Source organism: Malus sylvestris, chromosome 2, assembly GCF_916048215.2.
Source record: "Malus sylvestris chromosome 2, drMalSylv7.2, whole genome shotgun sequence".
NCBI classification, from domain to species: Eukaryota; Viridiplantae; Streptophyta; class Magnoliopsida; order Rosales; family Rosaceae; genus Malus; species Malus sylvestris.
In genome coordinates this window covers 4,543,566-4,555,452 of record NC_062261.1, presented here as the reverse complement: position 1 = coordinate 4,555,452, position 11,887 = coordinate 4,543,566, and the positions used below count along the sequence as shown (strand labels likewise).

General features: G+C 34.1%; 1 protein-coding gene and 1 long non-coding RNA gene across 5 annotated transcripts in view; one reads left to right on the top strand and one right to left on the bottom strand.

Annotated features, from left to right (window-relative positions):
• Positions 1–534: 534 nt before the first annotated feature.
• On the bottom strand, positions 535–2,058 carry LOC126595959 (uncharacterized). Its single transcript, XR_007613782.1, has 4 exons — positions 1,922–2,058; positions 1,201–1,257; positions 1,064–1,102; positions 535–885 (listed from the first exon to the last, which is right to left on the bottom strand). It is a non-coding gene; the product is annotated as an uncharacterized LOC126595959 (long non-coding RNA).
• Positions 2,059–2,980: 922 nt separating this feature from the next.
• LOC126595919 (KRR1 small subunit processome component-like) overlaps positions 2,981–11,887 on the top strand; it is a 40,372-nt gene continuing 31,465 nt past the window's right edge. Inside the window, exons 1-7 of one of the 4 annotated variants that reach the window (XM_050262329.1) lie at positions 2,981–3,343; positions 3,752–3,833; positions 4,619–4,723; positions 5,367–5,456; positions 5,803–5,859; positions 5,962–6,000; positions 6,094–6,342. In XM_050262329.1, the coding sequence (XP_050118286.1) occupies positions 3,306–3,343; positions 3,752–3,833; positions 4,619–4,723; positions 5,367–5,456; positions 5,803–5,859; positions 5,962–6,000; positions 6,094–6,243 (561 nt within the window). In that variant the 5' untranslated portion in view covers positions 2,981–3,305 and the 3' untranslated portion in view covers positions 6,244–6,342. Of the gene's footprint in view, positions 3,387–3,751; positions 3,834–4,618; positions 4,724–5,366; positions 5,457–5,802; positions 5,860–5,961; positions 6,001–6,093; positions 6,343–11,887 lie in introns of those variants that run through there. The other 3 variants (XM_050262313.1, XM_050262337.1, XM_050262321.1) reach the window with 3 other exon arrangements.

Genomic DNA, 11,887 nt, shown 5'->3' with positions numbered 1-11,887 from the left:
TTCCTAAAAACCACCCTCGCTTGTGAAAACCCAACTCAATTATCTAAGCTTCTTTTTACACTCAACTAGTTCTCATTAATTATTAAGAAATGCAAAAATTAAAGGCGACTCTAATAAAGAACAGAACTCTAACAAAATTAATTTTTGGTTGCAATTAGAAAACCCTAACAAAATTTTGATCCACCCTTTGCCCATATCAGCATAATCCATACGCAATTATAAAGGTTTTGCATAACCATATTCCTTGAATGGTGATGAACATTGTAAACAAGGAATCCGGGTGACAACGTATGATCACAATATTGCTGGTGTAGGCGGGAAAAGTTTCCACACCAAAATGGTCTGGTAGACTGACACGGAACCAAAAATCTTACGCCTTCTGGGTGTTAATTAACCAAATACACTGGAAACCTTTACTCTGTAATCTGATATGATACTAGTGTAGTTCTTGTAATTGATCGTAGAAATTTTATAAATGTTGGAATAATGGGTGACATGCCTGCCAAATTAGCTATTGTGAATTGATTAGCTGAGAGTACAGGGCTGTTACTTGGTTAGTTAGTGGCTTAGCTTGCAAGTCAAGTATATAGCTTGTCAATTGTGCAATGCCGGCAATTAAGAAGAATGTTGTGATGTCTCAGTAGTATACTTAGCCAAATATTCATAACGTCTAGAATTCTCATTGAAAAGAAACCCCATCCAGATCTCAACAAATCATATATGCAAATCTCGAATACCATTCATCGCACTCCAACCATGCAAACCCTCCTTTGTAACCCTGGCGATAAGGGATTCAGCAGAAACTTTATAAACAAAGCAGTCTTCCACAACCATCCTGACTATCCTTAGTCCATTAAATGAGCCCTTAGCAAAGACAACGTCGTCCTGATCATTTACAAGCAAATTAAGACTCATTTAGTAGGGGGGTGATTTGCAACAATCACAATTAGATCAAATGGAGGTTCTGTTAAGATCAGGTCGATATGACCATATGTTTTAGACTAAAAAGATGTAGAATACAGACATCTTTATATAAAATTAAAAAAGGAACAATAACACTTACATGAACAACGACGAAACAGCTCGTCAATTCTTGAAGGGCCTGCATCCCAAATTCCCGATTATATTTATGAAATTTAATTAAACAAGTAGAAGGAAGGAATTAAACATGTTCCTAACAAAGCGTGAAGCTATATGTACCTTTAGATAGGAACAGTTAGGGCCTACAAGAAATGCCTTCAGTTCAGGAAATAGTTCCTGCATGCACACAAGATTATACCAAGCTGAAAATTAGAAAGTTTTTGCATATCTTCAGCATTAAAGAAAGGAGGCCTAGACCTGTCTAGGCACTCCCTAGGTCTCAACTCTCACTTAGACAGAAAATAAATAACTTTAATTTGTATTTTCTTTTTTCAATAAATTGTATGAGACTTGTTAAATACTTGATTGAACACTCATTATACACTATTCTCATTGTTTTCATTATGTTTCAATACTTTATAATTTATATATAATTCTACTCCATGTTTTCAATATGTTTTAATACTTTATAATTTATATATTATTCTGTTTTGTAATTTACGTATCCCAATAAAATTATATGTTTTTTTTTTAAGTATAAGTAGACGTTTAAATTTATATGTTATATAAAAATTAAAAATTCGCCTAGACCCCAGCTGACGCTTGACTAGCGCCTAACATCTTTTAGAGCCTTGGTTACACATAATGAGATATGTAAAAGGACAATTAGTGGTAATCCGATTAGGCGGTCATATGTTGTTTACTCATACGATTAGTCATTGATAGGCCTTCTATTCACCGCATTCTTCGCATCTAATGTCAGTGTCAATAGAAGTTTTTCATGTAGTGAGTTGGCAGACACCATAAAAAATGAAAGGAGATCTGTAAGAATTATACATACCTTCTTGATCCCATATTTTGAGCAAAGCCCGCCCACTTGAAACCCAATTTTGATGATTGAAAATAAACGCACTCCCAGATATTTTATTGCCTAAAATCAAATATTGTGCCCTAAAATCAGAAAAGTAAAACGAAATAGCTCAAAATCATTGTCATGTTGCTACCACAAAAGAGAAAAGAAATTATGTTTTATGAGATCAAGGAGAGATCAAACGCAATATGAAAAACTACTTCGAATCATAAAGGATCTGACGAACCTCAGGTGCTGAAACAGTACTTGTTGAAAAAAGGAAAAGAACAATCCTAGCCTGGATAAAAATAACTTCGTTCACGTGCCATCTGAGTGCCGAGATTGTCATGGAACCCTCAACCCGACCATATTTACTTTTAATAAAGAAAAAGAGAGGAGATAAAAAAGACAAATGGACAAGATCGTCCGTAAATCCCAGAGAAGCAAAATTGTGCATAATTGGAATTTAACTTCTAATTCATGCATATTTAAAAATTCAACACAATTAAGAGCTTTAAAACAATGTCTATTAGGACTGTAGGACATAGCAAAATTTGTTTTCTGATACAACAATGTATAATTTATGAGTAGGGAAATTTAGGTTAAACCATATCATGGACACATATAATAATACGTGATATTGAAGTCGAACCTAAGACCTCTCACTTACTAGAAAAAAAAAATAAAAACACTAGATTGTAGTACTAGTGGTTGAGACATACCAGATCTAGTGAGCATGAAATATCATAAAATTCTAGAGCGATTTTACCATGGGCCAAGCTTCTTGCACATATTTTTCTGCACATAGCAACGGAAAGATGACTCACAGTTGAGAACATTTGTTCTAAAAAAAATATGGTAGAAATAAGAAAAGATAATAATGATAAGAAAAGGAGAGGAATTTACCTTTGTCTTTAGGAAAGTGCGTAGAGAAAGAGAAAAAATTAGACGAAGGATACACCTTCTCGATCTCCCTCAATTGTTCTGTTTTCATGGCGTGGATTTAGTAGAGAAAAGATGTCAATGAGATTACGTGAATCCCTATGTTGAAGATTATAAAGTTAGGGCTTTGTGGAGGTTTTGGATTGAAATTTCGCCGGCTTGAGGTTTATAAAGGCTAATCTCCATGGGGGATTAGGATTCTCTAATCCTGACCATTCACATATATCCAAGGGTTAAAATCTCTTGCCACGGCTTTAACGCGTGTATTTTAATTAATTTGTTGCCCTTTCCCTTCTGACTCGTCTCTTTAAAAAGTTCTCTATATATATATATGTGTGTCTAGGGTTATAAAAAATGTTGATTAAGAAAAGGGATTCAAAAACAACAGCAGTGACTATGGAAATCGAAGGGAACAGCATCCTTGAGAAGCATAATGAGTTGGAGCCGTCGGACGAGGACCCATACTCCTATGTAGATAATATCTATTATCGTTCAGATTTCACTAAAGATGAGGGCAACCTTTCTACCTAGTTTCTTATTTATTTGTTTATTAAACTGCTTTGAAATTTATAGTCCCTTCGTTTGGAGGACTTTAGGTTTGCAATTGTTTTTGATGTCTCATAAACCTGAATTCTTATTGTTTGATCAGTAATTTTAGTTAGACTCTTTGATCATGAAACCTATGAAAATCCTGCGGACGGTTTAAAACTGAAAACTTGCTACAAAGTATGCCATATCTTTTTAAGAATACCGTAGGAATTTAAAAGATATCCTAAGGCTGCCATTATTGGAACAAGTATTTTCTGATGACCAAAAGAAAAAAAGGACCAACTATTTTCTCACCTAATGGTCCTTAATTTTCATTATTGTTATGTGCAGAAAATTATGTGTTAGGTGCTTGGCCGAAGGTGAAATCTTTTTTAGAAGATCACGGTGTTTCGTGCGAATTGCATCTGGTATGGTAAGTATATCGTTGTTACAAATCTACTCTAGGCCGATACATTGCAAATTATAAACATTAGGTTCAGAAGTAAATCAATTTATAGTTATAAGTGAATGAGGTTCAGAAGTAAAACACTTTATAGTTTATTGATTGAATGAGAGAGCACGTGAGCCAGACAAAGTGTTAAGAGACTTCGGGATAAATTTCAAAAGCTTTTCAAGATTGGAGACTGATGAATGTTCCTTCGGGGACTCTATATCTATGAATCACCCATATCGAAGTAGACAACAATAACAATCAAGCTTTATCTCACTAATTGGTCGTCTGTATGAATCCTAGAACGTCATTGCGCTCGGGTTTGCGCCAAGTAATCCATACTTTTCTTATAGTCTCTTTCAAAGTCTTTTCTAGAATTTCCTCTATCCCTTTTTCCCTAAGCTTCCGTCTCATAGTCACATCTTCTAACCAAAGTATTTGTAAGTCTTCGGTTCAAGTGTCCAAACCAACTCAACTCATTTTCTCTCATTTTATCTTCAATTGCGATAACTTCTACTCTATCTCAAATAACCTCATTTTTAATCCTACCATTTCTTGTGTGCGGCCACTTATTCAACGAAACATTTTCATCTCCGTTACGTACACTCATTTTTGGAAGCTGATACGGAATGCATTAACAAGTGGTTAAAATGGTTTAGGCTATATTTTCTTGGCTTGTTTTGTAAATGGATCCATCTTGGCTTGTTATTATCTCTTTAGTTTTGTTTTTCTTTATATATAAAAATAAAAATAGAAATTATGGGCAGGCTGAGGGTTTCATGACAATTGCAATAGCGAGGACTGTGGAGCAAGATATTTTCGATAAGGCTAGGGTTGCTCTTGACCTTTTGCCAAGTGATCTGGCTCCTTGGGTACGTATCTTTATTTGTTATGCATCTATCATCTATTCTACGAGGTCAAATGGTTTGAAGTAAGTTCTAAGGTTAGAAAATAATTAGTTTTGGACCTATTTGGGATTTGCTTTTAAAAGGGTTAAAAGTTTTAAAAGTGTTCTCTAACAAGTAAAAGTGCTTCTTCTCCGTAACTAATGGAAGAACTTAAAATGCTTACGGTGAAGTGTTTTTAAAATGATTGAAAACGCTTTTGATGAAAGTATTTTTGGAACCAACCCTTAGTAAATATGCAATACATCCTAGAAAAGTATTTGAAGTGTTTCCTGCAAAAAAACATGTAAATGGTGTTTCTTCCAAGATAAAGTGCTTTTGAAAGCTAAAAACACTTTCACTAAAAGCAGTTCCAGTCATTTTAAAAATATTTCCAAACATGCCTCTAATTTGCAGGAAAACAACCTGGTAGGTGCTTCTTCATGAAGCACGTAGATTTTGAATACATATTTTGACATGGTTATAGTAGACATAATACAAAGAAAGAGTCTCAAACAACCCCTTTAATCTTGCACTGAAATTTTCCTTTGTTGAGACTGCATACAAATGATTAATTTTTGCATTTTTAAATTTCTTTTTCTGATTTGAGTACACAACATTTTGATTCCAGGCAATAAAACTGCTGAATGCAAGGCAATATGAGATCATCAAGATTGGATATGAAGATGACGGGCTAAGCGCAAAATTTGGGATCGATGAGGTATTGCTTAAAATCCCTTCCAGTATAATTACCCTGGACATTTTTATGATTTTTCCATTGAAGAAATATACGCTACTAAACTCTTGTTGTTTATGTGTTTGAATCATTCTTTTTAATTGTGTTGCCGGAGCTATCAGTTTCTGCATTTTAATATGTTGATTAGGTGAAACTTTTGTTTCATGTTAGAAAGGTTTGAAGTTTATGTAGGCTTAAAGAAACATGAACTAATGTTGTACGAATACAATGAGCCCAGTCAGACCCAAGACTTTTTTCTAATAAGTTGGTGATATGCAAATACTCACACTTTTCGGCTTGTTCTTTCCAAATATACTACTATCAATTGCAGAGGGAATGTGATGAACGGAAGGAACTTCTCCTTGGCCCAGATGATATCTACATAAAGGTGCCTATAAGTGACTTGAATTTAAAGCATGTGCTCAAAATAGTTTAATTCTTTCTGCTAACTGTTTTCTTATTTTTTTTACCATATATAACTGGGATGCAGCCACTTGAAGAACTAACAGGATGTTTTGTCATCGTTAACGTAAGTGTTGATGTTTTCCTTTTTATTTTGATGGTTGCATCGCACTGGACATTTATTTTTCTACTTAATGACCTTTTTTTGGTAAATGATTAGTGGAACACCGATACTGTTATAGCTAGGGGCTTGTTTGAAGGACTAAAGCTAGTCAGGATGATTGTGGAAGAGTGCATCGTTTGTAAAATTCCTGCTGTCGACATTATCAGTAAGATTAGAACTCGGGGCGCTGGGGCTTTATTATGGTAATATCTTTCTTGTTTCTGAGGTGATATACGTATATGAACTCTTAAGGTACAAATCAAGGATAATATCTTAGTGCAGTTTTATCAAGGTCTAGTAATACTATCTCTGATGTTGGAAAACGTCCTAAGTTTGAATCCCCTACGACCCTACCTTCCTGATAAAAAGAAAATAATGAATAATAGAAATTTTCCTTGCTTTAGTATTTTTATGTGTGTGCTCACCTGCAACATTATATGGCATTAGGGTTGTATTCGATCGATCAATGATAAATTGAATGCAATTCTACATTTGGCTGCAAAGACCAGTTTTTGGTTTTTTGGGAAGATGGAGACCAACTCCAACATTTGGAAGGAAGTTTTTCGGCAGCAGCTGTTGCACTTTGTGACGAGAGGAGTTTGTTAGCTTGCTCTCAAATGGTCCTTTTTTATTTTTATTTATTTTTAATGAAACGATAGTTCAATCTAATTATGAAAAACAAGTCAATCATGGCGGGGGGAATCCTCAAGGAGGATATCAAGGATTAAGTCCGCCCATGGGGGGTGTACCCAATTACAATCATGATAGAAGTAAGATCACATCTCACGTACAAATGAAGATGAATACCACTAGACCATAGTACTAAGTGAGAGGTTTTATGTTTGATTCTCGTCAAATGCGAGTTTGAACCATATTATTGCTAGTTTATTATGAGGCTAAGCCAAAACCCCATCATCTCTCTTGTGTAGATAATATCATTTGTTAAAAAAAAAAAAATCCAAAAGTATTTTTTCTCCTCCAATGCAAGATTATTAAAGAATGAATTTAGGTAGATTTTTTTTTTTGTAACTTTTTAAAAATAAATTTATGTAGATTATCCTAATTTATTTTTAATGAATATTTTAACTTAAAAATATTTAGATTCCAATAAATAATAAAAATTCACTAAACCGGTCCCATGAAACGTTAAAGTCATGGAACATGTGTTTTATGTAACTCATGGACTAACATAGAAAACACTTTCTACATATGTACAAGGAAGTCATAAAACAAATGATAGAAATGTATAACACACAAAACAATATGAAACACATGAAGCAAATACCACCATGGATATTTCCCTTTCCCTGCACCTTCTCTTGTGTTTCTCTTTCCTAGCTTTTCTCTTTCAGTATTTTCCTTTACAGGCTAAAAATTCTATTAATTGGTAGCAAAGCCACAGATCCACCATGGGTCTGTGGTGTGGTTCTGATCATTCGACGATTTCACCCCATCATCCCCACGGTTCAAAGTTTCATGGATTTCATGACTGCCGTCCAGAATTCCAACAAATATATTTGTATACACCAATAGTGCGGGTGTTGGACGATTATGATCTTTCTCTAGCAGCCGATGATTAAGCGAATTCATGACATACACTATGAACTCGTTTGGATGTGCTTTGAAATGACTGAAAATGTTGTTGGTGAAAATGTTTTTAGAACCAATCATTAGTAAAGATGCAAATAAATCCTGGAAAATCACTTAAAGTACTTCCTGGAAGAAACACATAATTGGTGTTTTTTGAAGAAAACACTTAAAGTGCTTTTGAAACCCAAAATATTTTCTCTAATAGCGCTTTCAATCATTTTAAAATTAGGGAGTAAATTGGTTGCGACTTGCCATTTCCGAGATTCAAATCTAAGACCTCTCACTTACAAGTAAAAAGAAATACCACTAGACTGAAATACTAAGAGCTAGTTTGATATTGTTGTGCATTTAAAAAAAAAATTGTTTTTGTTGTGCTTCGAGAATAAATAATTGTAAAATAAAGTTGTTGAGTGTTTGATAATTTTTTTTTTCTAAGTGCTTATAACAAAAAAAAAAAACAGTGTCTAAGTGTTTGATAAACTTTTATATAAAATTAATGTGGATATGTTAAATGACTAAAATGATATGGTAAATGTGATATAATAATTGCCAAAGAGAATAACGCAGGGGCACAAATTTTAATTTTATAAAGTATGCGGAGGTATACTTATTGTTTGAAAATTTCATTAAATGGGCACTGTTCATTATTCTTTGAAACAAAAAAAAAAAAAAAACTTTTTTAGAAGCATGATAGACTCTGCTCTTTTTCTACTGTCATTGACAACAGTGTTTAGAAATTTTTTTTGTTTTTTTTTGTTTTACCAAACACATTTGTTGTGTTGCTCCAAATTTTTAATTAGCTGCTTTTTTTAGAAGCACCATAATCTCAAACCAACTCTAAGTGGCTAAACAAACACAATGTTAATCCACACCTTCTTATTTTGCATTTAACATGTGCCATTTGTTTTATGATAGCCTTTTAGTGTAAGATTTTCATTTAATTTTAATCTTGAACAAAAGCTGTAATTTTATTTTATTTTATTTACAAATTTTTTGTGGCTTTTCGGTTAAGAACTTTTACCTTTGACCACGATTTGAAATTCGAGTGTTTTTTTTCCTAGTCATGAGCACTAGGAGAGACTTACAAGTTTTTAATAACTTGGGTTAGACGCAACTTATAAATTTATATTTTATTTTCGGTATTTTTATTTACCAAGATACTTTTGTTAGACAAAGTTAGAAATACCAATCAAATCTGCTTTATTACTCTGTGATCAAGTAGAGAGAGAATGTCCTCACAAACAAAAACCCTCATCAGATGAACCAAAGCTAACACACCACCATAAACTAAGGGTTATCATTTGGAACATACAGAATTTCTGCATTCCTCTGTCTCTTGACCCCTCTCTATCTTCATATGTCGCTTTTAGCATCCTCAGGTTCCATAACCTTTTTTTTATTTTTTATTTTTTGAGCGAAAGGTTCCATAACCTTTAAATTGTCAAAGTCGTAACATAACTGGCCTGCATCTTGAGCGGTCGAAAGTACTTTATGCCCTGTAATCGTTTCTTTTAGTCGGCAAACAATCTATTGCCTTGAGCGGTCTAAATCCCTTAGGCTGATTCTTGGGCTGATTCATGCGCTCGTTACATATCACTGAGATAGTGCTCGATCTACTAAGTCTCTTGGGCTGATTCATAGGTCTAGTACCTTGATCTTTCAGCACTTGTGGCTTTTCTCTTAAGGCCCATCTCGAAGGATTTACAATTATTTATTGTTTCAATAAGTTCAAAAGGACTGCGTTAAAATGTCATCACGTTAATACCTCACATGAAAGCCTAATCACTGGACTAAACTCATTAATCAAACGTCAAGGAGGTAGTTCAATTTAATTATATTCATGTGGGCTTAGCCTTAAATTCCCCCTCCTCCTTAAAATACGTACAATATCGTGTGTATAAAAGAAGAAAAGTGATTGTCACATTCGGCTTTAATCCTCTTGCAATAATCCTCAGTTTTATTTTGTTCGTTGATTTTGCTATGGTTGACTCAATCCTGAAGAAAAGAAAAAAAATGTAGGGTAAAATAAATTGACCAAGGATAATTAAATACTTTTACACGCAGGAAAGAAAAAGTTGAAACCGAGTACCTAATCAAACAAATTTGGGTGCAGATTAAAATCTTACAAGTATAATTAATAGTCGCCCGATCATAATTCGTACAGGTCAAACTTGCAAGGATATCAAAGCTAGTGATCCAAATGAAAAGAATACATTGGTTAAGATTGTACCATGCATCATGTCATGCCTCGGACCCGAGGTCGGTGGAATAAATGACCCCGTGCCCGGTGAGTGAATAAAAGTGAAAATAATAAGAAAAGAAATTAATCATCTCTTATATTTACAACAGATCATTACACAACAATACAGTCACACTCTAACTTACATTACAAGAGTCCTTTACACTTCCCATGAAAGTCAACTACTTTTTTCAGATCTCTAATTCAACACCTGTCAAATAATTCATAAGGGGTGAGCTAATAGCTCAATAGGGACAATAAACACAATGCATTTAGCAAAACGGAAACAATGATGATGCATGAATGTAATGTTGCCTCTTCATCCTACTTTTGTTAACCCAGTTAACAAATAACCCCATTTCTTTTCATTAGTCATCTTGTCAAACTCTCAGTCCCAAATCCGAAACCCGAATAGATCATTTTATCGGACTCTAACCAAAAGGGCCTCACTCCCTTATTTCGTGCACTTTGGGCTAAACATAGATCTTGGTGCCCTGAGAGTGGAATCAACTACTTTTAGTTCCATCTTTCCATAAATCACATACTTTCACAATTTGGGACTCCAACAAATGATCATAGTTATTCAATTCCACTGATACTTTCCCAATGAGTCTACAATGCATGATACAGTTATAGTTCATGATAATTATGAAACAATTTCCAAATGATATTTCAAACGAATAATATTCTTCAAGAAATATCAACCAAAGCCAAACTCATAAGCACTTCAATCATGTTATCCCTCAATAGTTATACAATTGCATCAATTAACATACATCACATAACCATGTGTATGAAGCCAGTAATATACATACATAAGGGTTTCCTGAGAATTTTCCCTACCTAGATTCCAAAGCATTCCTCCGAGTTATTAAGGCCATCTCCAACCGATGGCTGGCTAGAGGGCTCGTTTTAGCCCTCTGGCCCTCCAAGATATTAATATTTTAATGAACAGTACAATGTCATATTTGCCTCCGTCTCCAACCGAGGGCCAAAGGGCTATAGGGTTCGTTTTAGCCCTGTCACAAAAAATCGTCTCCAACCGAGGGCCAAATGGTCAAACATAATTTATTATTTAAATTTAAAAACTACAACAACTTAAATTCAAAAATTACAACTTATATTTAAAAACTACAACTTAAATTTAAAAACGCCGAATTAAATTTAAAAACTACAAATTAAATTTAAAAACTACAAATTAAATTTAAAAACAACATTAACTTGAATTTAAAAATTACAACTTAAATTCAATTCCAACGGCTAAATGACGTCAGCAAGCCGTTAGTAGCTAAAATAAAATAAATTTTGTGAAATAGAAGTTATAGGAAAAAATGGAATTTAAAAAAAAAATATGAAACAAATTTTGTAAAATAAAAGTTATATGAAAAAAATAGAATTAAAAAAAAATTAGAAGTTACAGGAAAAAATTGTAAATAAAAAATAATAATAAAAATGTAAAAAAAAATAAAAAAAATTAAGCTAGCCGTTGCATTTGAATTTTTTTTAAGCATTCCTGTCGATTATAACCGACAGGAATACATTTATATTAAATAATATAAAATTTTCTGGCCAGCCCTCCAGCCCTCTAGCCCTCTCCAATTCCGTGGGGCCCTCTCAAATTCCACAACCCTCTGGCCTAGCCCTCGGTTGGAGACGATTTTCGGGCTATTTTCGGCACTCTAGCCTTCTGGACCCTTCGGTTGGAGATGACCTAACACAGGAATCCACCACCTTGATAAAGTCCTATTTCAGACACCGAATACTCCTTTGGTAAACTAGCAGACGAGAACAAGCAGTGGCTTACTGATTATACAACACCTCCCTCTCTTGCGTTTTCATCTGTTTCCCTAAGAGTTGCCTTCTCAATACCACAACCTCATAAACAACTTAGCACTTTGTATTTTCCAGCAAATTAATCTCTCCCTCTGTGCCTCTACATCTTTCTCTGTAAACATCCCCTCTTTTATCCAGTTATCATCTTCTCTCTCGCTCTAGCAGACTGTACCGCTCCACAGCCCTGGG